The sequence below is a fragment of the Oncorhynchus keta genome, chromosome 3, assembly GCF_023373465.1.
Source record: "Oncorhynchus keta strain PuntledgeMale-10-30-2019 chromosome 3, Oket_V2, whole genome shotgun sequence".
Taxonomy (NCBI): domain Eukaryota; kingdom Metazoa; phylum Chordata; class Actinopteri; order Salmoniformes; family Salmonidae; genus Oncorhynchus; species Oncorhynchus keta.
Window position 1 is genome coordinate 7,527,975 of NC_068423.1, and position 23,597 is coordinate 7,551,571.

Sequence of the window (23,597 nt, forward strand, 5' to 3'; positions counted from 1 at the left end):
GTTAAGAACAAATTCTTATTTTCAATGACAGCCTAGGAACAGTGGGTTAACTACCTGTTCAGGGGCAGAACAACAGATTTGTACCTTGTCAGCTCGGGGATTTGAACTTGTAACCTTCCGATTACTAGTCCAAAGCGCTAACCACGAGGCTACCCTGCCGCCCCAAGTGACATCATCTCGAGCAACTTTCTGTTACATAGAGCAACTCAAACGCGATTAGAATAGCATGCAACAGACAATTAAATTGAAGCAGCTTCTGTCATATTGTTTGAGAATTCTATACCCCATGTCATCTGCTGCATTACATAATGGTTTCACAAATTTTCCAACCGTTTGGTTATTGTAACTGCATGGATATAAACACAATGCAGCCTGTACAATTTAGCTAGCTAGCCAAAATGACATTGCAAACACCAACACAGCTGGCTAGCAATGAGCTATCCAAGATAGCAACTAATTAAGCTAGTTCATGGTGAATAATTTAAGTTGAAACTGGTCAGTGAGAGGTTTAGGTTCACTTTGAACATTACATTTATTGACTGCCAAACCATGTGCATAAACCTTTACTAGCCATTCTATTAACAATTCTGTCAATCTTTGTGGTTCCCGCAGCACTGACAGCTGTGTTGGTCAGAGTTCTGAACATTGGAATGGATCATGTGACAACAGCATTTGTTTTGATTGGCAGTTGCTTTGTATTTGTATTTATTAAGGATCCCCAGCAGCAACTCTTCAGTTTTAAAAACATTACAATACATTCACTGATTTCACAACATGCTTTGTGACCTCAGGCCCCTACTCCACCACTATCACATATCTACAGTACAAAATCCATGTGTACGTGTGTGTATAGTGCGTATGTTATCGTCTGTGTATGCATGTGTCTGTGCCTATGTTTGTGTTGCTTCATAGTCTCTGCTGTTCCATAAGGTGTATTTTTATGTTTTTTAAAGCAAATTTTACTGCTTGAATCAGTTACTTGATGTGGAATAGAGTTCCATGTAGTCATGGCTCTATGTAGTACTGTGCGCCTCCCATAGTCTGTTCTGGACTTGGGGACTGTGAAGAGACCTCTTGTGGCATGTCTTGTGGGGTATGCATGGGTGTCCGAGCTGTGCTCCAGCAGCTCAAATAGACAGCTCGGTCCACTCAACGTGTCAATATCGCTCATAAATACAAGTAGTGATTAAGTCGATCTCTCCTCCACTTTGAGCCAGGAGAGATTGACATGCATATGATTAATATTATCTCTCTGTGTACATCCAAGGGCCAGCTTGTAACTAATTGCACAAAGTTGACATTTTTGCAACTGCATGCAACCAAGTTGCAGATAAGTTGCTTATTAGTTGCTGGGGCTGTTTCAGGAATCAATCAGGAAGCAACTCAGTTGCAAGAAACCAAGCTGTTTTGGTAAAAAGCTGAGAGATGAGGCTAGAGAAATGTACCCACTCTCAAATTCATGGAAAGAGCTATGGATACAAGGGGTGTATTCAGTTCGATTGAATGTTTGCTACGCTGCAGAACGGTTTGTACTCAACTACGTTTCCCCAAAATGTTCTTGTGCTCTCTGGAACAGACTTTTGAGGTATGTTTGATCCGTTTGGTGGTGTGGCGGGGTGTGGCTTGAAGCAATGAGTGAAGCATTTTATGGGCAGCGGCCATGCTGACAGCGTTCCACAACCCAACCCCGCCCCGTTTTTCAGCTGGTCATTCAGTACAGCACCGTTTCTGTTGAATTGAACGTTCCAGTACGTTTTTTCGTACTGAACGCAGCCCTTGACTGACCATTAATGTTATCAAAATTATAGTTTAACCATGTTTTGAGGCCATACAATGTTTGTTTACAATTGTTTTATTTACAAACAAAGGAGCAAAAAAAACACATTTTGGGAGCAAAAAGGAGCAAAAAAACATTTTGGGGTACAACAGTTGAACTAAGTAGTGTGAGAAACAGGAAGTCGACAAGAAATCTAATATGTACTGTAGGACTAACAGCAGTGTTTTTTGTGCTCGATACCTTACAGTTTTTCCGAGGCATGCCGTGTGAACGCCTCCGTAACCCTAATCATTAATTTATCTATGCATCTCACAACACTCTATTTTTAGCTCGCCGCCAAACAACCCTCTGTAGACTGCTCACCTTCAAACAGCCGAAGAAGAACAAGGCCACAATGTCTTCTCTGCCTCTGTCTTTACCATCTGTCTATCTGTCTATCCGTCTGTCAGAGGGAGGAAAAAAGGCTCTGTGTATTGTTTGGGATTTCAAAAGAAAGGGTCTCTCTCTCTCTCTCTCTCTCTCTCTCTCTCTCTCTCTCTCTCTCTCTCTCTCTCTCTCTCTCTCTCTCTCTCTCTCTCTCTCTCTCTTTTTCCCCTCCCTGTCTCACTCTCACACGGTCCTTCCTCTATTGCTCCCTCTTTCTCTCTTTTCCGCTAATTGAGTAGCCAGTTGTTCAGAGAGAGAGTGGTCTGTGTTTTTTGGAACTATGAATTGATGCAACAGCACGAGGGAGAGACTGTAGCAATTGAAGAGGGCTGGCATCCCCCAAGGGTCTGCATTTGTTCCTTTCAAATTCAGGGAGACGTGGTAAGAGACAAGGAGCAGAGGAGCACATTTGGGAAGTCGCCATTTACGCTCCTCGCATGTAAATAGGCTAGTCACAAACACCCACACACACAGTCAAATACACACACACACATACACACACACAAACAGTCTCACACTTACACAGGCCTAATCACACACAAAAAAGTTCACACATATACACGCAGTCACTCCCCCGTGTACACACACACACACACACACACACACACACACACACACACACACACACACACACACACACACACACACACACACACACACACACACACACACACACACACACACACACACACACACACAGACACAGACACACCCCCTACCACCACACGCACACCTTTCAGCCCCTGAAGTGTGAGTGGCGAATACAACAGTTATGAGTCAGATACTTCATGCAGTCACTTTGGTAGGACTAATGGTGTAAGGTGTGAAAAACACCCATGAGACCCAAACCTGTCACAGAGCCCTTCTGTTCACAGCTGGCACCCACTGCGGCAGTTCGGGACAATGAGAGAAGCCAAGGCACTTAACCTGGCCTTTGCATATTGATATGAGATCCATGTAGCCCGAACCTAAGAGGCCTGGAATTAAATTGAGATTGCTGAATAATGCAAACCTACTGTATAGTGATTAGCCCAGTGGGATGCACTCACAAGTGTGTCGACTGAGGTACTTAGGTGTGCTGTCAGTGGTGCATAATGGGAGTTATTCACATAGGCCTGCGGAAATATGCAGATTTGCTACTATAACGAGAGGATGAAGGGAAGGTTTAATTAACATGATTGTACATATGCAAACACATACATAAAACATGTGATGTCATACAATACTTAAAAAAACAGGTACACATATATAAATGCTGGTTGGCATTTTTTGTCATGAATCTTGTTTTGGAGGCAGCTCTGCAGAGTGGTCACTAGCTGGCACAGCCAAAAAGGAATAAAAACAGATTTTAAACCTAACCCTGACCTTAACAACACTGATAACCCTAATGCCTAACCCTAACCTTAAATTAATCTTTGTTTCCATTCATTTTTAAATAGCCTCTTGTGGCAGCCGGCAGGGAGAGGTGAGGGGAGTGGTAATTGAGGAGAGAGATCTTGCAGGTAGCTGGCTCCACCCCTAAACCTTATATGGACTTCCTGCCCCAACGAGGAAAGGCTATGGGTCTTTAAGCCAGTGCTTGGGGATAAAGAAGGAAGCAGCCTGCACAAAGGGGCAGAGGAGGTGAGAGACAAGAAAGGTATGAAGAGTGAGAGAAACGAGAGCTAAATCTGTGTGATTGCCCGTTGTGGCCCGGATTGTTGGATTACCCCCCTTGTGTAATGGACCGGATTGGCTGAGGACCCGAGTGGGGATTACCCCTGGAAAATGGAACCTACAAAGAGAGAGAGGCTTGTAGACTGTGAGGTGATTGGTGAATTGCCCCTTCTTTCCCCCTGTACGAAAATCCCTAAAACTTCCCCGTTGCATTCCATTTGTGCTACTGGTGCCTGTTTTGTTATTGAACTTGGTGACGTGGAAACCCCGCACCCTTGATCTTGCTACACTCTTAAAGATCGTACAATTTAAAAAAAATGTTTGCCTAAAATGACGTACCCAAATCTAACTGCCTGTAGCTCAGGACCTGAAGCAAGGATATGCATATTCTTGATACCATTTGAAAGGAAACCCTTTGAAGTTTGTGGGAATGTGAAATTAATGTAGGAGAATAACACATTAGATCTGGTAAAAGATAATACAAATCAAAACCCATGGGTATTTTTCTTCTCATCTTTGAAATGCAAGAGGCCTTACTTTCAGGTAGTAGTCTATGTGTAATTTAGATTTTGGCCACCAGATGGCAGCAGTGTGTGAAAGTTTCAGACTGATCCAGTGAAGAATTACCTTACTGCACAATATTTTGTATCAAATCTGCCAGGAGTTTGCCGCCTTGGTCAATTGATACATTTTCAAGTCCAAAACTATAGAGAACATACGAAAATGCTATGGTAATACAACATTTAAGTTTACACACTCCCAGGAATGTCATACATAATGGATCATTAGCTAATACACTAACTTTCTCATATCTAGATGGTCTGGGCGGGGTGGGTGTGGAGTCAGAGACAGTAGTGAGGTCAAACTGTAGACCCCAGCTCCTACATTTGAACATAAATGTATTTTACCGAACAAAACTATGCAATATTTTATGTCTGGGACCCTTGGTGTAATATTGGAGCTGTGAGTCAGGAATCAGGTTCAACGTTTAATAGAACAACAACAACCAGAAACGAGACAATTCCATGTGGCTATACGCCAGTACACAAGAATAATACCAATTGTTGAGAAAACATAGGATAGTGACATATAAAGCGGAGGAAATTAAGGTAATGAATTCCAGGTGTGAATCATAATGATTAACAGGTGCGCGTAATAATGAGTGCCAGGTGTGCGTAATGATGAATCCCAGGACCGGTGGTTAGTATTCTGGCGACGTTGTACGCCGGAGGGGAGGAGCAGGAGAAGATGTGACAGTACCCCCTCTCTGACGCACGGCTCCAGCCGCAGGACGACACCGACCAGAGGGACGACCCGAGGACACGGAGCGGGTCGGAGCGGGTGGGAGCGGGTCGGTCCGGGCGGCGAAGGTGGAAGTCACAGATGATGTTAGGGTCCAGAATGTCCACCGGAACAAGTCCATCAGATACTGAAGCTGACCCCCATGACGTCGGGAGTCCAGTAGAGATCTGACAGCGTACGCTGGACCCCCCTCAATGTCCAGGGCGTGCAGGTGTGTCGTGGGGGACAGTATCAGCTAGGGGACCAGGAACCACTGGCCTGAGAAGGGAGACATGAAAAGAGGGTGATATGCGATAGTGACTGGGTAGTTGTAACCTGTACGTCACCTCGTTGACCCTCCGGAGAACCTTGAATGGCCCCACAAACCGGGGGCTCAGTTTGTTACAGGGCAGGCGGAGTGGCAGTTTCCCGGTTGAGAGCCAGATGCGGTCGCCAGGATGGAACACAGGGGTCTCACTGTGGTGGCGGTCTGCCTGTTCCTTCTTACGATGGACATTACACTGGAGTCTCACATGCGTGTCACTCCACACCCCCTTCTCGTGCCGGAACCACTCATCTACCGCAGGAGCCGTGGTCTGGACCGGGGCCACGGGGCCAGGGCCAGCTGGAAACCCAAAACACACTGGAACGGGGTCAACCCAGTGGAGGAGTGACGTAGGGAGTTCTGAGCGTACTCTGCCCAGGGAAGGAATCGTGCCCAGTCACGCTGCTGGTCCTGACAGGGACTCCTCAGGAACCTCCCCAGCTCCTGGTTCATCCTCGTCACCTGCCCATTGGACTGAGGCCGATACCCGGAAGTGAGGCTGACCGTGACCCTGAGCATCTCCAAAAAGTCCCACTGTCAGAGACGATGTCCTCCGGAAGGCCATAATGCCGGAAGACCTGCTGGAAGAGTACCTCAGAAGAGCAAGTAATCAACATGACTTGGAAAATCATCAGAGGAGGGAAGATCGGTTACAAAGTCAACGGATAGATGTGACCAAGGTTGCTGAGGCACGGGAAGCGGTAGGAGCTTCCCTGCTGGAGCATTCCAGGGGGACTTGGTTTGAGCACATACGGGACCCTGAGTTGGTGGCCCACCTGCACCAAGGAGTGGGAGTGCGAGTAATACCTGGACTTCCTGCGACGACAGCTGTGTGTGCCCAGGTCAGCAGCCAATCCCTTATCCCTGTGGGAATGTAGATGCACTTGGGAAGACAATTCCAGGGTGTGGGCTCCCTCTCTAGAGCCTGGCAGATGTCCACATCTATGTCCCAAACCACTGGACCCACGACTCGGGAGGATGAGATTATGGGTGCCCCCTGTACAGGAACCTCTCCCAAATCGTAGATACGGGACAGAGCATCGGCCTTGATGTTCTTAGAACCTGGGCGATAGGTCAGCGTGAAATTTAACCTGGTGAAGAAAAGAGCCCACCTGGCTTGGGGCGGATTAATTCTCCTTGCTGTCCGTATGTATTCTAGGTGCCGATGGTCGGTGAGGATGACGAATGGTTCCTTGGCGCCCTCAAGTCAGTGTCTCCACTCCTCTAATGTCAACTTCACCACCAGGCCCTCCAGATTGCCGACGTTGTAATTCCTCTTTGTGGAGGACAGTTTCTTGGACAAAAAAGCGAAAGGATACAATTTCAATGGGTTACCCTGTCTTTGTGACAAAACTGCCCCCACGCCCACCTCAGATGTGTCTACATCAACCACAAAAGGTAGCGTGGGATCTGGGTGTTTTAGCAAGGAGGCGGAGATGAATCGCCCCTTGAGGAGACGAAAGGCCTCGTCAGCTGCTGGAGACCACACCAGCCTATGAGGCCCACCCTTGAGGAGGGAGGTAAGAGGGGTGGCGATAGCGGCAGTTGAAATGGGAAACCCCAAAAAACATTGCCATGACCTTACCACATCACCTTCTTGTCCTCCATCCTCACTCCCTGCGGGCTGATTTGGTAACCCAAGAAGAATTTAGCCATCTGGTGGAATTGGCGCTTCTCCGCCTTGACGAACAGGTGGTTGACCAAGAGGCGTTCCAGGACTACTCGAACGTGGGGTATGTGATCCTTCAGGTTGGTCGTGAAGATCAGGATGTCATCGATGTATACAATCACCTGCCGTCCGAGCATGTCCCTGAACACCTCGTTGACGAATGCCTGGAACACTGACGGAGCGGAGCATTGGCTAAGCCAGAGGGCATAACCAAATACTCGTAGTGACCAAACATCATGCTGAATGCCGTCTTCCACACATCCCCCTCCTGGATACGGATGAGATTGTAGGCATTCCGCAGGTCCAGTTTGGTGAAGAACTGGGCCCAGAGGAGCTGCTCGATGGCTGACGGCACCAACGGGAGAGGGTACTGATACTTCTTGGTAATGTCATTGAGTCTTCGGTAATCGATACATGGGCGTAATCCTCCCTCCTTCTTATTCACGAAGAAGAAACCAGCCGATGCAGGAGACGTATGTGCGGATGAAACCCTGTTGAAGCGCCTCTTTTGAATGTAATCCTCCATGGCCTGGGTCTCAGTCACAGACAGAGAGTAGATGCGTCTGCACGGAGGTGTAGCACTGGAAACAGGTCAATGGCACAGTCCCAGGGGTGATGAGGGAGACAAGAAGCACGGGTCTTGGAGAATACACATTTTAGGTCCTGTTACTCCTCCGGGCTGAAGGGAAACCATAGGACTCTCAACCGACGTGGAACCACAGGGGACAGGGAAGCAGGTCTTCCGGCATTCAGGTGACCAGTCTGTGATTTTCATCCTTGACCATGAGATTGTAGGGTTATGGCGTTGGAGCCAAGGGAAGCCGTGGATGATTTTGTGAACTGGTACACTTGCGATGAAGAAGGAGATGCTCTCCTGGTGATTGGTCTCCATGGTGAGTGTGAGTGGTTGAGTGATGTATGTGATGGTCCCAGATCCTAATGGCCGACAGTCGAGACCTGGATCCGGTGTCTCTAGACACAGTACACGAGGAACAGTCAGCCAGAGTGATGGACACTAAAAATAGTCTAGCAGGAAGAGCTGAATCTGGAATAACCACTCCTGGTCCAGGGGATGGAACATCATGTGATCATCCCTCTGCTCTAGTGGATCCCGGATTCTGAAATACCGGACACCGCTGGAGCGTGTGTCCTCCTTGCCTACAGTGCAGACATAGCCCCAGCTTTATCCGTCGCTCTGCCGCGTAAATGCGTGTGACCCCTACCTCCAAGGGTTCATTCTCTGATCCCGAGTACTCGCCGAAGGAGGGAGAGAAGCGATGAGAATGCCTACGCTCCAGGAGAAGGTTATCCACGCAGATGGCCATCGCAATGAGTGCGTCCAGGGTGAGGTTATAGCCCCGACTGGCCAGTTCCGTCTGGACCTTCTCGCGCATACCTCTTCTAAATAGTGTGTGAAGTGCCGGCTCATTTAATCCACTGGAAGCTGCCATTGTCCGGAAGGTGAGCGCATGCTCAGCAGCCATCTGATTCCCCTGCTGTAGCTGAAGCAGACGCTCACCTCCCTCTCTGCCCTCCGCGGGATGATCGAAAATGCATTTAAACAGAGCCATGAACCCTGCATAGTAATCTAGCTCCTCTTCTCCTATCTCCAAGATGGCCAAAGCCCATTTCAATGCCCACCAGGTCAGCAGAGAAAGAACCGTGGCAACCTTAGACCTCTCGGTAGTGGGGGTCCCAACTGGTGTGAAAAATAGAGAAAATTGAAGGAGGAAGCCACGACAATTGGATCGTGTACCGTCGTATTTCTCAGGGAGGGGTAGACGGGCATAGCTGACCTGAGCGTGTTGCTGAATGGGCCGTTGCGCTGGCTCGCTGGGTAGACTGGCTCTAGAGTATCCTCAAATGCTTGGCTGCAACGTCTCTCGGGGGTGTTTGAGACGCCGCAGACTGCGGAGAACCTCTTTCATGGAAGTCCCCAGTTGAGCCAGCTGGACATGGTATTGACGTAGAAGACACCCTTGTTCATCGACCATCTGAGATTTCCGACTTTCCTGCTGCTTCCATAGCTTGAGTTGGTATTCGGTAATAACAGAGCTGTGAGTCGTGAAGCAGGTGAATGTGCAACGTTTTAATAAAACAACAAAACCAGAAACGAGACAATTCCATGTGGCTATACGCCGGTACACAAGAATAATACCAACTGGTGAGAAAACATAAGAGAGTGACATATAGATGGGAGAAAATGATGAAAGTAATGAAGTCCAGGTGTGAATCAGGACCGGTGGTTAGTATTCTGGCGACGTCGTACGCCGGAGGGGAGGAGCAGGAGAAGGTGTGACGAATCAGAGCAAGATTACTGAATGTAAGTACATTATTTACCTTCCGATGTGAATGTATCCAACCAGTTGCCGTGATAAAAGGGTTTTGTTGTTGTGCACTCCTCAAACAATATCATGGTATTTTTTTCACTTTTTCACCGTAATAGCTACTGTTAACGCCATTCTAGTCATATTAGCGCACAAATCTTGTTCTGGAGGCAGCTCTGCAGAGTGGTCAGCCACAAAGTAATAAAACCAGATTTTAAACCTAAACCTAACCCTAATGACACTGATAACCCTAATGCCTAACTCTAAGCTTAAATTAATCTTTGTTTCCATACATTTTTCCATAATAGACCATTTTAACTTTGCAGCTGGCCTAAGGGGAAACTGCCCCAGTTCTGCCTCCAGGACAAGACTCATGCCATTAAACGTCGGAAAGTATTCAGACCCCTTCACATTTTCCACATTTTGTTATGTTACAGCCTTATTCTAAATTGGATTAAATCGTTTTTTCCCACTCATCAATCTACACACAATACCCCATAATGACAAAGCAAAAACAGGTTTTTAGAAGGAAAATAAAATTGGAACTGAAATATAACATTTACATAAGTATTCAGACCCTTTACTCAGTACTTTGTAAAAGCACCTTTGGCAGTGATTACAGCCTCGAGTCTTCTTGGGTATGACACTACAAGCTTGGCACACCTGTATTTGGGGTGTTTCTCTCTTCTCTGCAGATCCTCTGATGCTCTGTCAGGTGGAGAGCGTCGCTGCACAGCTATTTTCAGGTCTCTCCATAGATCTGGTTCAAGTCCGGGCTCTGGCTGAGCCACTCAAGGACATTCAGAGACTTGTCTCGAAGCCACTCCTGTGTTGTCTTGGCTGTGTGCTTAGGGTTGTTGTCCTGTTGGAAGGTGAACCTTCAACTCAGTCTGAGGTCCTGAGGGCTCTGGAGCAGGTTTTCATCAAGGATCGTTCTGTACTTTGCTCATCTTTCCTTCAATCCTGACTAGTCTTCCAGTCCCTGCCGCTGAAAAACATCCCCAACATGCTTCACCGTGGGGATGGTGCCAGGTTTCCCCCAGACACTTGACATTCAGACGAGAGTTCAATCTTGGTTTCATCAGTCTAGAGAATCTTGTTTCTCATGGTCTCCGAGCACTCCACAAGCGGGCTGGCTTCCGTCTGGCCACTCTACCATAAAGGCCGGATTGGTGGAGTGCTGCAGAGATGGTGGTCCTACTGGAAGGTTCTCCCATCTCCACAGAGGAATTCTGGAGAATTCTGACAGAGTGACCATCAGGTTCTTGGTTACCTCCATGACCAAGGTCCTTCTGCCCCGATTGCTCAGTTTGGCCTGGCGGCTAGCTTTAGGAAGAGTCTTGGTGGTTCCAAACTTCTTACATTTTAGAATGATAGAGGCCACTGTGTTCTTGGGGACCTTCAATGCTGCAGAAATGTTTTTGTACCCTTCCCCAGATCTGTGCCTCGACACAATCTTGTCTCAGAGCTGCAAGAACAATTCCTTTCGACCACATGGCTTGGTTTTTGTTCTGAGATGCACTGTCATGCACTGTCAACTGTGGGAGCTTATATAGACAGGTATGTGCCTTTCCAAATCATGTCCAATCAATTGAATTTACCACATGTGGACTCCAATCAAGTTGTAGAAACAACTCGTTTTTTTTTTTTTTTTACCTAGGCAAGTCAGTTAAGAACAAATTCTTATTTTCAATGACGGCCTAGGAACAGTGGGTTAACTGCCTGTTCAGGCGCAGAACGACAGATTTGTACTTTGTCAGCTCGGGAGTTTGAACTAGTCCAACACTAACCACTAGGCTACCCTGCCGCCCCAAATGATCAATGGAAACAGGATGCACCTGATCTCCGTTTCGAGTCTCATAGCAAAGAGTAGGTATACTTATGTAAATAAAGAATTTATTTTTATTTACATTTTTATAGATTTGCAAAAAAATCTAAAAAACGATTTTTGCATTGGCATTATCAGGTATTGTGTTTAGATTGAGCAAAATGTTATTTAATACATTTTAGAATAAGGCTGTAACGTAACAAAATGTGGATAAAGTCAAGGGGTCTGAATACTTTGCGAATGCACTGTAAATAGGCTGAAATTGCTGGTTCTTTGTGTAAAGTAGATGACAGAACAGAATTCTGTCGCAAGTCAGAAATGAATTTGATGCGCTACAGAATTTGATGAAACTTACAGGGTTTACTCTCCAGCTTTGAAATACATCGTTTTCAAGCTCATCAAACCATTTTGGTGACTAATGGACCCTGTGGATGCGGGCATTGTCATCCTATGTGGACATAGCCATCATAGCCAAACTAATGGCCTTAAATATTTTCTTAATTAACTCAGGAACCTCACCTGTGTGGAAGCACCTGCTTCCAATATACGTTTTAATCCCACATTTACTCAAGTGTTTCTATTATGAAATACATTAAATACAAAAACGAGGTCAAATGTGTAAACAGTGTGGTGGAACGAGAAAGAAAATCAACTAGACTATTTTGAATGAACCACCAGTCAACCCTATAAAAGCCCATTAAAAAATGAGCCTGGATGCAGCTCGGGGTAGAAAAGCACGTGCAAGAGGTGCTCGCTAATGGGTCAACAGAGAGAGCGCTCTTTTCATCACTCAAGGTAATTGGTGCCAGTGGAGCCATGGCTTAAGGGAGGAAAAGAGGAACCCACTCAACGTTATTGATGACCGTTTCTCCGAGAGAGCGCAGGCTCCAAGAAGCCTCCGCAGGTGCAGAGGGAAACGATGTGAAGGCTACACACACTCAGTGATGCACACATAGGGAGACACGAATACACGCATGCGCACACACCAACTTATACAAGGCCTTGATAATGATATACACACACACACAGTTGTGTCATATATATTTTTTTATTTATCTTTAGGCTACTGCAGTGCAGGTGCAAACAGAAACAAAACAAGCTGTAACCTGCAGACAAAAGAAACCGAAGAGCATTTAACAAACAGCTATACACCAGACACGAGCTGTAAGGCGTAGACATAACACACAACTATACTGCGCCACGGGAAAATAAATCATAAAAAACGGCCATACCAGTCAGATAGGCAGCGAATAGCGGTATGCCCGACAGTTTCACCTCAATGTGTTTTTGGTTTTACTATACAATATATATATATATATTATATTACTATACACACTGCTCAAAAAAATAAAGGGAACACTAAAATAACACATCCTAGATCTGAATGAATGAAATATTCATATTAAATACTTTCTTTACATACTTGAATGTGCTGACAACAAAGGCAACTTATCAACCCATGGAGGTCTGGATTTGGAGTCACACTCAAAATTAAAGTGGAAAACCATACTACAGGCTGATCCAACTTTGATGTAATGTCCTTAAAACAAGTCAAAATGAGGCTCAGTAGTGTGTGTGGCCTCCACGTGCCTGTATGACCTCCCTACAACGCCATCCTGGATGAGCTGCACGACCTGAGCCACTTGTGTGGGTTGTAGACTCCGTCTCATGCTACCACTAGAGTGAAAGCACCGCCAGCATTCAAAAGTGACCAAATCATCAGCCAGGAAGCATAGGAACTGAGAAGTGGTCTGTGTTCCCCACCTGCAGAACCACTCCTTTATTGGGGTGTCTTGCTAATTGCCTATAATTTCCACCTGTTGTCTATTCCATTTGCACAACAGCATGTGAAATGTATTGTCAATCAGTGTTGCTTCCTAAGTGGACAGTTTGATTTCACAGAAGTGTGATTGACTTGGAATTATATTGTGTTGTTTAAGTGTTCCCTTTATTTTTTTGAGCAGTGTATATAAAAAATATAAGAACCAGGAAAATTGGAGACATTTCGTCGGCACCCACAAGGAAAAGGTTATTTTAGGCTTAAGGGTTAGGTTTAGGGTTAGGGTTACAATTAGGTTTATGGTTAGAATTAGAGTTGGGGGTTAGGTTTAAGGTCAGGGTTATGGTTAGGACAGGGTTCTCCAACCCTGCTCCTGGAGCTCTACCGTCCTGTAGGTTTTCGCTCCAACTCTAATCGAGCACACCCGCTTCTAATAATTAGCTTTATAAACTGAAATACAATTGAGTTTGGAGGGAAAACCTACAGGAGGGAAGCTCTCCAGGAACGGGGTGGGAGTACCATGGGTTAGAAGTTAGGGTCAGGGGTTTGTGGTTAAAGTTAGGATTAAGGTTAGGGTTAAATTAAGGGCTCAGGGTTAAATTTAGGATTAGGGGTTAGGGAATATAGGAGTTTGAATGGGAGTCAATAGTTTGGTTCGCACAATGGTAGTAAAACAAACGTGTGTGAGTGTGTGTGTGTGTGTGTGCCTGCACGTGTGCTCTCATTCCGTAGGCCATTCTATTGATGTAGGAATCTGTGGCTTATTATTATACCATAGGACCTCATTGCCTTCCACACCCCATAATCTTATGTCATTAGCAGAATCGTAATATTGCGGCCAAGATGCCTGGGCAAGTCCACTGAAAGTGAGGCGGCCGGAGGAGTGAAATATCAACCCAGTGTTTGTTCCTTGTTGTGCATCAATACATCACAGTACGGAGGAGCAGACCGGTCAATATACTAATCAAATCTGAATTTTAAGGGGTATTGACTTGAGTTCCCTGGATCTGCTATAATTCTGATCCAAACAAGGCAAGTGTGGTGTTGTAGGACAAGGGCAGTCAGAGGGTACTGCAGGGTCTCTGTCTCGCTTCCCTCTGTCTCACTCCTGTCACCATATTCAAGTCAGAAGAGTTGTTGCTAGCTGCTGCTAAAATGATGTTTTTTTTTTAAGAGTCCGTTAGCAAATTCTGTGGTCGTTTTGTTTTCATCGTCACTGAATGAAGGAATAAATAAATGAATGGATGGATGGAATGAATGTCTTTGATCCAGTGGGTTGAACACAGGTCATGAACAGGGATCTTGTGTAGATGTGAGTGGCTGCGGTCAAACCCAGGTCTCGTGCCACAAGACTACGTTAGGCTGCTGCGCTATAAACTCATATGCATTAGCTTGGGAAGTTAACACAATTCTTCAGGTCTGTGGCAAGGTTACTCATTACCCGAGAGGGGTTCACCGAACCACCTTCGTTATCATTACATGGAGACAGCGAAGTTATAGTGCTTTGTCAAATTGTGTTTGAATTCTGGTGTTGCTAGGTGCATACATGGATCTCAAGTTACGATTCAGCCCTTAATGAGTGCACCCTGCTATTCTGAACGATCACTGTCGGTGATTCTGTCATTCCCCAGCCCTTGTCTATCCATGCTGACCTAATGTCTCCACTCCTCTCTTTCCACAGCTGCAGCGACTAAAGCGCTCCTTGTCCTTCAAGTCAGTGATGCGCAGCAAGAGCGTGGACAACTTCTTCCAGCGCCCCAGCAACGGGGAAGTCCGCCTGCCCTCTGGGATCATCCACGAGCCTCCTCTGACCTCCTCGCCACCACCCTTCGGGGAGACGCCCCTGACCTGCGAGCGCTCACCCTCCCTCTCCCCTTCGCTCAGCCCCAACCCCTCGCTTTCGTCCCGCTCGCCCTCCCTCAGTCCCTCCCTCTCCCTGACCTCCAAAGCCCAGCTCCAGGGCCGGCTAGTGAAGACCCACTGTTTCCAGGAGCACGTCTTCCGTCGGCCCACCTGCTGCCAGCAATGCAAACACGTGATCCAGGGTAGGTCGATTCAGGTCCAGTACTCCCTTAATGCAGTGACATGAAATGCAAATCATCTTATGGTGGATCATGTCACATAAAATCTATTCTCTTTGGGCCGACTACTGACTACTGAGAGACCGTATGCACATCCAACACAATCTAGCAATCCCATTTGATCAGTGCAATGTTTCCACGAAAATTTGAGCTCTTGTTGCCAAATGGCAAGTTAGGATTTTGATTGAGGATGAGTTCGAAGTAGATGTGGCTAATAATCACACTGTCCATACACATGTTGCCTACATCTCTCATCACTTTGACATTTTATAACCTAGTCCTAGTTGATTGATTGATGAATGGATTGTAGTGTGTGAGCTGAGGCTACTGTCGTGTGTGTGGTATGTACAGTATAGTATAGTAAAGGAAAGTACAGTACTGTAGTAACCTGGCTTCCCATCTGTGCAGGGAACTCCAAGCAGGGTCTGCGCTGTAAAGCCTGTAAGCTGGGCGCCCACCTCTGGTGCTCCTCTGAGCTGTCCCAACAGCCCTGCACAGGAAAGGTGAGTCAACTGCCCTAGATTCAGATTTCCCCACAGCTGTCTTGTACTCAACCATTACAACCTAAGTAGTGGACTGTTCTAGAGTTGGATATCTACTGCTTTCCGATCCTCAACAATTACGGTCTAAATATGATTATTTTCTTGGGGGAGGGGGGGGGGGCTTGCTTGTAGTCTCAAAGTCCCAATCGTGTTAGAAGAGGATGAACGTTTTTCCACTAGAGGAGCTAAAAAAAATCAAAAGAGGGGACAGAAATAGAAAGATAATTGACAACCTGACAAAGAGAAACAGCTGAAGAAAAGAGAGAAGAAGAGGATGAGTGAGAGCCATAATAAAATGATCCGCAATGAATTTCTATATGTGGAACAAAAGCCGAGGCGAGGGCTGAGGCAGATAGCGCTGTTCTGTCCCCCCATCCATCCCCCAGGCCACCCCCCACTCACCCTGTTCTCGCATGGATCCGATTTTCTCAAGTCAGTCAGAAAAATCAACATCTCCCTGCACCAGGCGCTGGTACTAATTCAGTGTGAAATGCGGTGTGTTTGAGGTGCTCGCAGTTCCCGCAGGACGCGACATGGCCGCCAGCAGCAAAACTTGTTGTGTCCGCTGCATAGTCATAATGGAGGAGAGGCGGCAGCAACATGCTACAGTAGCTTGTCCATAAGTTTAGACTCGTGTTGCCCCCCAACCACCCCTGATCAGTATGTAATGAATTTTTTTTGATGTCACTTTGTATGCAAATTAAATATGGCCCCTGTGGAGTGGGATTTGAATTTGAATTCATTTTAAAACTTTTAATTCATTTAATTTAGTGACGTTGTCGGCGTTCTTCTGTTGTAGAGTCAATTACAATGTATTTTAAAAAATCCAAGGACCAAGCATTATGAAAAGCAATGTGAGAATTGGGAATATATGGTGAGACTGGTAATTCACCTAGCCTTCAGATAGGCTAGATGAAAATGTCCACCATATTGCTTACACCTATCCTCTCTGATCGACACAATGCCTAGGAGATAGGAGGTGGGGGCTAGGAGTTAGGAGTGATGGTGTCAATACAGGATTGGGCACCAGTCTTGTTTGAGGTCAAAAGAGGGGCAATTGTGTGTTTGTCCAAAAGTGTCCAAAAATCTGAATCAGTTGGACATCTGGGAGCCACATTGAATCTAGCCAGTGGGAATATCATCAAAGGTGCATTAGTAATCTAGCCCAATCCCCAGCCCAGACCAATAATTATAATAAAGGCACGATTGGGGTGGGGAGAAGGGATGATTAGGTAAGTTTGGTTCGTAATACCACCCCTCTCAGCTTCACCCCCAAATAATACAAAAATAAAGGTTGTCGGCCAAGATTAACGAGCAAGAGTTTTGTAAACACAACTAGTTTAGTTATCTATTCTCTCTAGTTCTTTCTCATTCTCTCTCTCGCTCGTTCGCTTGTTTTCTCACTCTCTTTCTTTCTCTCTCTCCTTCTCTTTCTCATCATCGTTTTACCCTATCAGGGGTGAAGCTGTAATTTGGACGGGGACGAGGAGGGCCCCAAGATAAGCAATAAGAGAAGCAATAAGCGTTAAATTGACTTTAGATCACTCCAGAGAAAGTAGAAAGTCACCCCTCCAATTCCCCACATGCCCTGCTGAGCACCTTGGGGCCATCTTGACAGCCAATAGGAACCTCTAGTCTCATTTATCAAAATCTCACGGTGGCGCATCCGTTATAACATATCCGTTATAATGAGACTAATCTAATCAAATGCAGAGAGGATACTCTGCTCACATAATAACTTAGGATTTATGTTTCCAAAAAGTTATATTTGGAAGAAGCGAGAATGATCGAACAGTTATCGCCCCAAGACAGGGTCGGCGAGCCAAACTAAACCAAGGCATTAGCTCTTGGAGCCAACGCGAGTCTCCCCGTCTTGGGTGAGGTTACTCGTGACGGTTCAAGGTTCACCTTTTATGAGTATGGTTGACAATATTTTGTCGATGACACTGCCCGGTCCTATGTTATGCTTTCGGTTATCGGTTCTCATCACAAGACTGTGTTAGCCCACTGAACTGAAGCCAAGGCATTACCTCGGAAGCTAACACAAGTCTTTCGGGTCTTGGGTAAAGTGACTTATCACATTACCGTGGTCCTGACACCTTATCTTCCCCTTTCTGTATAAACTCTCATCCAGCCACTGATGACAGCTGTTGACATATGGATATATTTTACGCCATGATGCCCCGCAAAGATGAAAGTAGAGCTATGCTGCACCTGAGGCGGGATCGTACAGGGAAAAACAACGACACAACACTGCTCCCTCTGTCAAACACAAAGCGTTCAATGACTCAGATCGACCTTTGAGTTCTATTCCGTTCCTATTTCTAAATCAGAGTCCGTGATTCATTGCCTTACACGTCCGTGGACTATTTGAATCCCAACAGCTTGGGGATTACTGTGGCGAATGTTGGTTTTCTGTCAAACGACAATGCCGAGGCTTTGTTGTGCTTGTCTAGCTGACAATTGGGTGTGAGATGTGAACGATGCTGTACAGATAGACATGATAAGAGAGTGCAGGTACAATTCACTGGAAATGCAGAAGGCTAAGAATCGAGTTCCACCTGTCTCCTTGTTCAATTTACAGTGACCCCCGGGCCACAGACTGCAGATGGAATATCATACACAGTCAGCATCCGCTCTGCACACACACGCACACGCGCGCGCGCACGCACGCACACATACATACATTTTCAGCTTCCTTTGTAAACCACAAGACTATCCGTTTACGGTGGGAAAGTTTCTGAGACTTGTGTTTGTCCGCCTTTCGCTGCTTAAATAACATTGAGCTGATAGAGAAAGAAATTGTTCTTAACTGAATTGCCTCGTTAAATAAAGGTGAAACAAAATGAATAAATAGGGACAGTTATTCATCGCCTCTCTGTCTCTTCTCATCCCACTCTCCTTCTCTCCTTCTCGCCTGCTAGACGGGGGCCTTTAAACGGAACTTCAGCTCCCCTCTCTTGACTAATGATATGTTAGGGGTGGTCAAGGAAGCTCCACCATCGCAAGGTGAGTGAGTGTGTATGTGTGTGTGTGAGCGTGTGTGTGTGTGTGTGTGTGTGTGTGTGTGTGTGTGTGTGTGTGTGTGTGTGTGTGTGAGCGTGTGTGTGTGTGTGTGTGTGCGTGTGTGTGTGTGTGTGTGTGTGTGTGTGTGTGTGTGTGTGTGTGTGTGTGTGTGTGTGTGTGTGTGTGTGTGTGTGTGTGTGAGCGTGTGTGTGTGAGCGTGTGTGTGTGTGTGTGTATGTGTGTGTGTGTGTGTGTGTGTGTGTGTGTGTGTGTGTGTGTGTGTGTGTGTGTGTGTGTGTGTGTGTGTGTGTGTGTGTGTGTGTGTGTGTGTGTGTGTGTGTGTGTGTGTGTGTGTGTGTGTGTGAGCGTGTGTGTGTGTGTGTGTGTGTGTGCGTGTGTGTATGTGTGTGTGTGAGCGTGTGTGTGTGTGTGTGTGTGTGTGTGTGTGTGTGTGTATGTGTGTGTGTGCGCGTGCATGTTGCTTGAGGGATCAGCGTTGATGCTACATAGACCTTTAGTTCATTCCAAGATCTGGTCTTTAGTCTGACACATTGTTTTGTTCTCTCTGTGTGTGTGTGTGTGCGTGTGTGTGTGTGTGTTTCTAGAGTCTGATAAAGGGGGAGTTGACCCTGTGTATGAGGCTCTGCGTTATGGAACGTCGCTGGCACAGATGAGTCGCTCTAGCTTCGGAAGCATCACTGAGTCCCCCATTCATAAGGTACACTGCTTACATGCACTTGAGTTCATAGATACAAATTGTCTATTTGACATTTTTCTCACTATAGTTAATAAAAAAGCTATGTGTTTTAATATACAAATGCTAACCATAACAGTTCAAACTGATCAGTATTTTCCCAGCTTCTTTCCTTTTGCACGCTGTCTTCTTCCCTCTCTGACTTGGCACCTTGTTCTTATCTTCTTTAGGTGGAGAGAGTAGGGGAGGGACTGGAAACGCAACCAATCGTTGAGGAGGAGTTTGTCCCTGAGAGTGAGTTGGATCAAATTCCCCACAATTTACTCACCCCTAACCTATTACCTGACATCTCACCCCAACCTCTCACCTCTAAACCTCTCACTTCTAACCTATTATCAGAGATGGAAGAGGAAGTGAGACATCCCACTCTCTGTTTTTTTTTTGTTGGTTCATATACATTCAATGAACGAAGCAGACCAGACCCATCATTGGTATCTATGGGAGAGCCACCCCGTTAAGTAGATTATATATATTTTTTTAATCCAATGGTAAACGGCCAGAGTGAACTATCTTTATTTATCCACCATCTTTGCTATTATTCCTCACCCCCCCCCAACCTTGTGAAATATCCGTGCAACTTCCGGCGCCCGTTTTCTGTGAACACTGAGGCTGTACCTGCTTTCATTTACAGTTTTAACAGTGGCTAAGTAGATGACTGTGGCTATTTGATCATAATGTAGGCCTACCAGAGTGGCCTACCATGAAAAACTATGGAGAAAATGAATCACAAAACATTTTAACATGGAAATAGGGTTTCTATCATTCAGCCAATGTGTGGTGTTTGATGCAGGCCTGCAGGCCATGAAACACGCAGGGCTTGACATTAACCTGTGCATCCACTTGTCCTACAGACGAGGAGGTGACTGAACACTTGTTTTGTTGTTTGATGCAAGAAACCACTTTACAAAATAAAATGTATTATTATTCCTATACCATTATTACAGAGAATCAGACAAATTATGCTACCCTATGCCTATTGGCTACTTAGTATGACTCGCTTTTCAAAGATGTCTAGAAATACACGTTTTGTACTCTTGTAGGAAGCAATCACTCCCACATTGCTAACTACAAGTTAGCTATTACTGGGCTAATAACGCACAAACTAGCAAAGAATATGAACAAATGTGCACACGTGGCTAAATGCTGCTCTCGCATTAATCTGTAAAGAAGCGCATAATAATCACAACCACCCATGGTGTAAAACAGTCCAGTTCAGAGGGAATGGCACAAATCCATATATGGCAAGGGTTCATTTGCATATAGGCCTACTGCAGCTCTGATTGGTTATGGCGCACCAGTCTGTTTAGAGTACGGGCAATAGAATCCTATTCCGATGTGTTCTGCCTACAGCAAAATATTTTGCATAGTTAGTTTTGCATACTAATGCATGCATCATTTGTTTTGTTTTGGTATGTTAAAATTGAAAGTAGTTAATATTGCGTTGATTCTATTACAATTCCCATAGTAAAGGCAAACATTGCTAATGTTAACTCACGGGGGAAACTCTAGCACTTCGTGCTTCTGTGACTTGATATTTCTTCCGTGCGCGGCAGTCCCTGGGAAGCAGCGCCTGTGCACTCGCGTTGCTTAGAGGAAACATTGCCCCTCCCTATCCTTTCACTCTAAAGCACCCTCACTCCAAACCCCCAACCCTCTGGGCTTTAAATGGTTGAGTCAACCTATTTCCTCATTATTTCAAACTCCTTTATCAATGTCATGTCATTTAAATGTCATTCATGTAATGTTATGTATGTAATGTTGCATCAACGTGACTAGTTGGTTGAACTTGCAAAAAGTCAAGGCTGGACTGTCAACCATTGTCCTCCTCTCCTGAAATAATCTCTTTCATTATAGACTATCATTATACCCATCCATTACACAGAGAAGGCCTTCCATTGACAAAACTAGGTGATCTGTCTGTCTGTCTGTCTGTCTGTCTGTCTGTCTCTGTCTGTCTGTCTGTCTGTCTGTCTGTCTGTCTGTCTGTCTGTCTGTCTGTCTGTCTGTCTGTCTGTCTGTCTGTCTGTCTGTCTGTTCATGCGTGTGTGCGTGTGTGTGAGAATATGCCTGTGTGTGTGTGTGTGCGTGTTTGTGTATGCATGCGTGTGTGTAGTGAATTCACCAATGTTTTTCCATCTTCAATAAATCCGATGATATAATGTACTGTGTATGCTTTAACTAACTGACCTTGTCTTTGTGCTATACTGCAAAGTGACAAGACCCCCTCCCTCGTTCTCTCTCTTTCTGTATCTCTACTCTCTTTCAATCTGTATGCTCCCTCTCTCTATTTCACTGTCCCTCCCTCTCTCTTTCTGCTCCCACTCTCTTTCTCTCTCTCTCTCCTCTCTCTCTTTTCCCTGCTCTCGATCTATCTTCTTTCTCTCTTTCTCTCTCCTCTCCCCTCTCTCTCTCCCCTCTCTCTCTCATATATATATATATATCCCCCTCTCTCGTTCTCTCTCTCTCGTTCTCTCTCTACCCCCCCCCCCCTCTCTCTTGCTCTCTCTCCCTCTAGCTCTCAATCCTCCTGAAAGTGAGGCTGATTCAGAGGACAGGGTCAGTCTGAAGGTGCGTAGTCAGCATATCTCTTTCTCAAGTGTTTCCTCTTTCCTTTCAACCTTGAATCCCACTTCACCTCTACATTTAAACCCTCCCTCTATCTATCCCTCTTTCAAACTCTGCCATCACCCTCCATGTGACTTTTTGTTCACCCCTGTTTTACTAAAATTGCATAGGCCAATACAGTACCGTAATAATGTAATATATGCTAATTACGATAGATTGCCATCCCAATGAGTGTACCCCCCTTCATTGAGAAGATATCATTATTTTGTGTTTTGGTGAACCAATGTACTCACTATATTTCACAGTAAACGTATATTTCGGATCAATGGTGAAAGATGTCCACCAGTTTGGAAATTTGTAGTAGGAGTTTTGAAAATTCACCACACACATACTTGTGAAAACAGTACCAAAGTGATCAAATGAAATACAAACGGTGTGTATTAGACTCATTTGGTGTGTGCGTGTGTGTCCAGACTCCAAAGCGCATCGACGTCCACTCTGTACACACCTATGTGGCTCTGTACAAGTTCATCCCTCAGGAGAAGAATGATCTGGAATTACAGTGAGTTAAATACATAGTACTTTTGTGTGTGTGTGTGTGTGTGTGTGTGTGTGTGTGTGTGTGTGCATGTGTGCATGTGTGCCTGCACACGTGTTCGGTCATCTTCAGACAGAAAGTCAGACTTCGCATTACCACATGAAAGGTTCAAAGTTAGAGGTAAAGAAAGGGGCAGTGATGAAGAATGGATGGAGGGAGAAATGTATGTGTGTATGGGGAGGGGGTATTGTCGCAGTGGGCAGGTGAGAGAAAGAGGAGGGACAGGTGTGCAGTGCCAACACATCTCTCAGACCATCTGCCTTCTCACTGGGGGTCTGAGACGTAACTGGCAACGCTGTTGGAGCCACAGACTGAGAAGGACAGGCAGCCGGGAATGTATGTGTGTGTATGCGTTTGTGTGTTTAATCAGTACCTGTTGTTTCCCTCTCAGACCTGGCGATCGAGTGCAAGTAACTGATGACTCTAATGAGGACTGGTGGAAGGTGGGTGAAAAATACGTTTTTTTGTTTTGTTAGAATACTTTTTCTATCCTTCCTTCCTTCCTTCCTTCCTTCCTTCCTTCCTTCCTTCCTTCCTTCCTTCCTTCCTTCCTTCCTTCCTTCCTTCCTTCCTTAGTAAAAATTCCCTGTCTTTGGTCAGTTAGGATCACCACTTTATTTTAAGAATGTGAAATGTATCGTAGAGAGGATACGAGTAGAGAGAATTATTTATTTAATCTTTTATTTATTTTTTCACATTCCCAGTGGTTCAGAAGTTTACATACACTCAATTAGTATTTGGTAGCATTGCCTTTAAATTGTTTAACTTGGGTCAAACGTTTCGGATAGCCTTCCACAAGCTTCCCACAATAAGTTGGGTGAATTTTGGCCCATTCCTCCTGATAGAGCTGGTGTAACTGAGTCATTTTTGCAGGCCTCCTTGCTCGCACACTCTTTTTCAGTTCTGCCCACAAATTATCTATAGGATTGAGGTCAGGGCTTTGTGATGGCCACTCCAATACCTTGACTTTGTTGTCCTTAAG

General features: G+C 45.6%; 1 protein-coding gene across 2 annotated transcripts in view; it reads left to right on the forward strand.

Annotated features, from left to right (window-relative positions):
• LOC118363292 (SH3 and cysteine-rich domain-containing protein 2-like) overlaps positions 1-23,597 on the forward strand; it is a 41,282-nt gene that overhangs the window by 13,471 nt on the left and 4,214 nt on the right. The window contains exons 2-10 of one of the 2 annotated variants that reach the window (XM_052487804.1): positions 14,751-15,114; positions 15,559-15,653; positions 18,617-18,701; positions 19,304-19,416; positions 19,623-19,686; positions 21,307-21,360; positions 21,968-22,020; positions 22,491-22,579; positions 23,007-23,058. In XM_052487804.1, coding sequence (XP_052343764.1) covers positions 14,751-15,114; positions 15,559-15,653; positions 18,617-18,701; positions 19,304-19,416; positions 19,623-19,686; positions 21,307-21,360; positions 21,968-22,020; positions 22,491-22,579; positions 23,007-23,058 — 969 coding nt within the window. The remainder of the gene's footprint in view (positions 1-14,750; positions 15,115-15,558; positions 15,654-18,616; positions 18,702-19,303; positions 19,417-19,622; positions 19,687-21,306; positions 21,361-21,967; positions 22,021-22,490; positions 22,580-23,006; positions 23,059-23,597) is intronic. The other variant, XM_052487805.1, reaches the window with a different exon arrangement.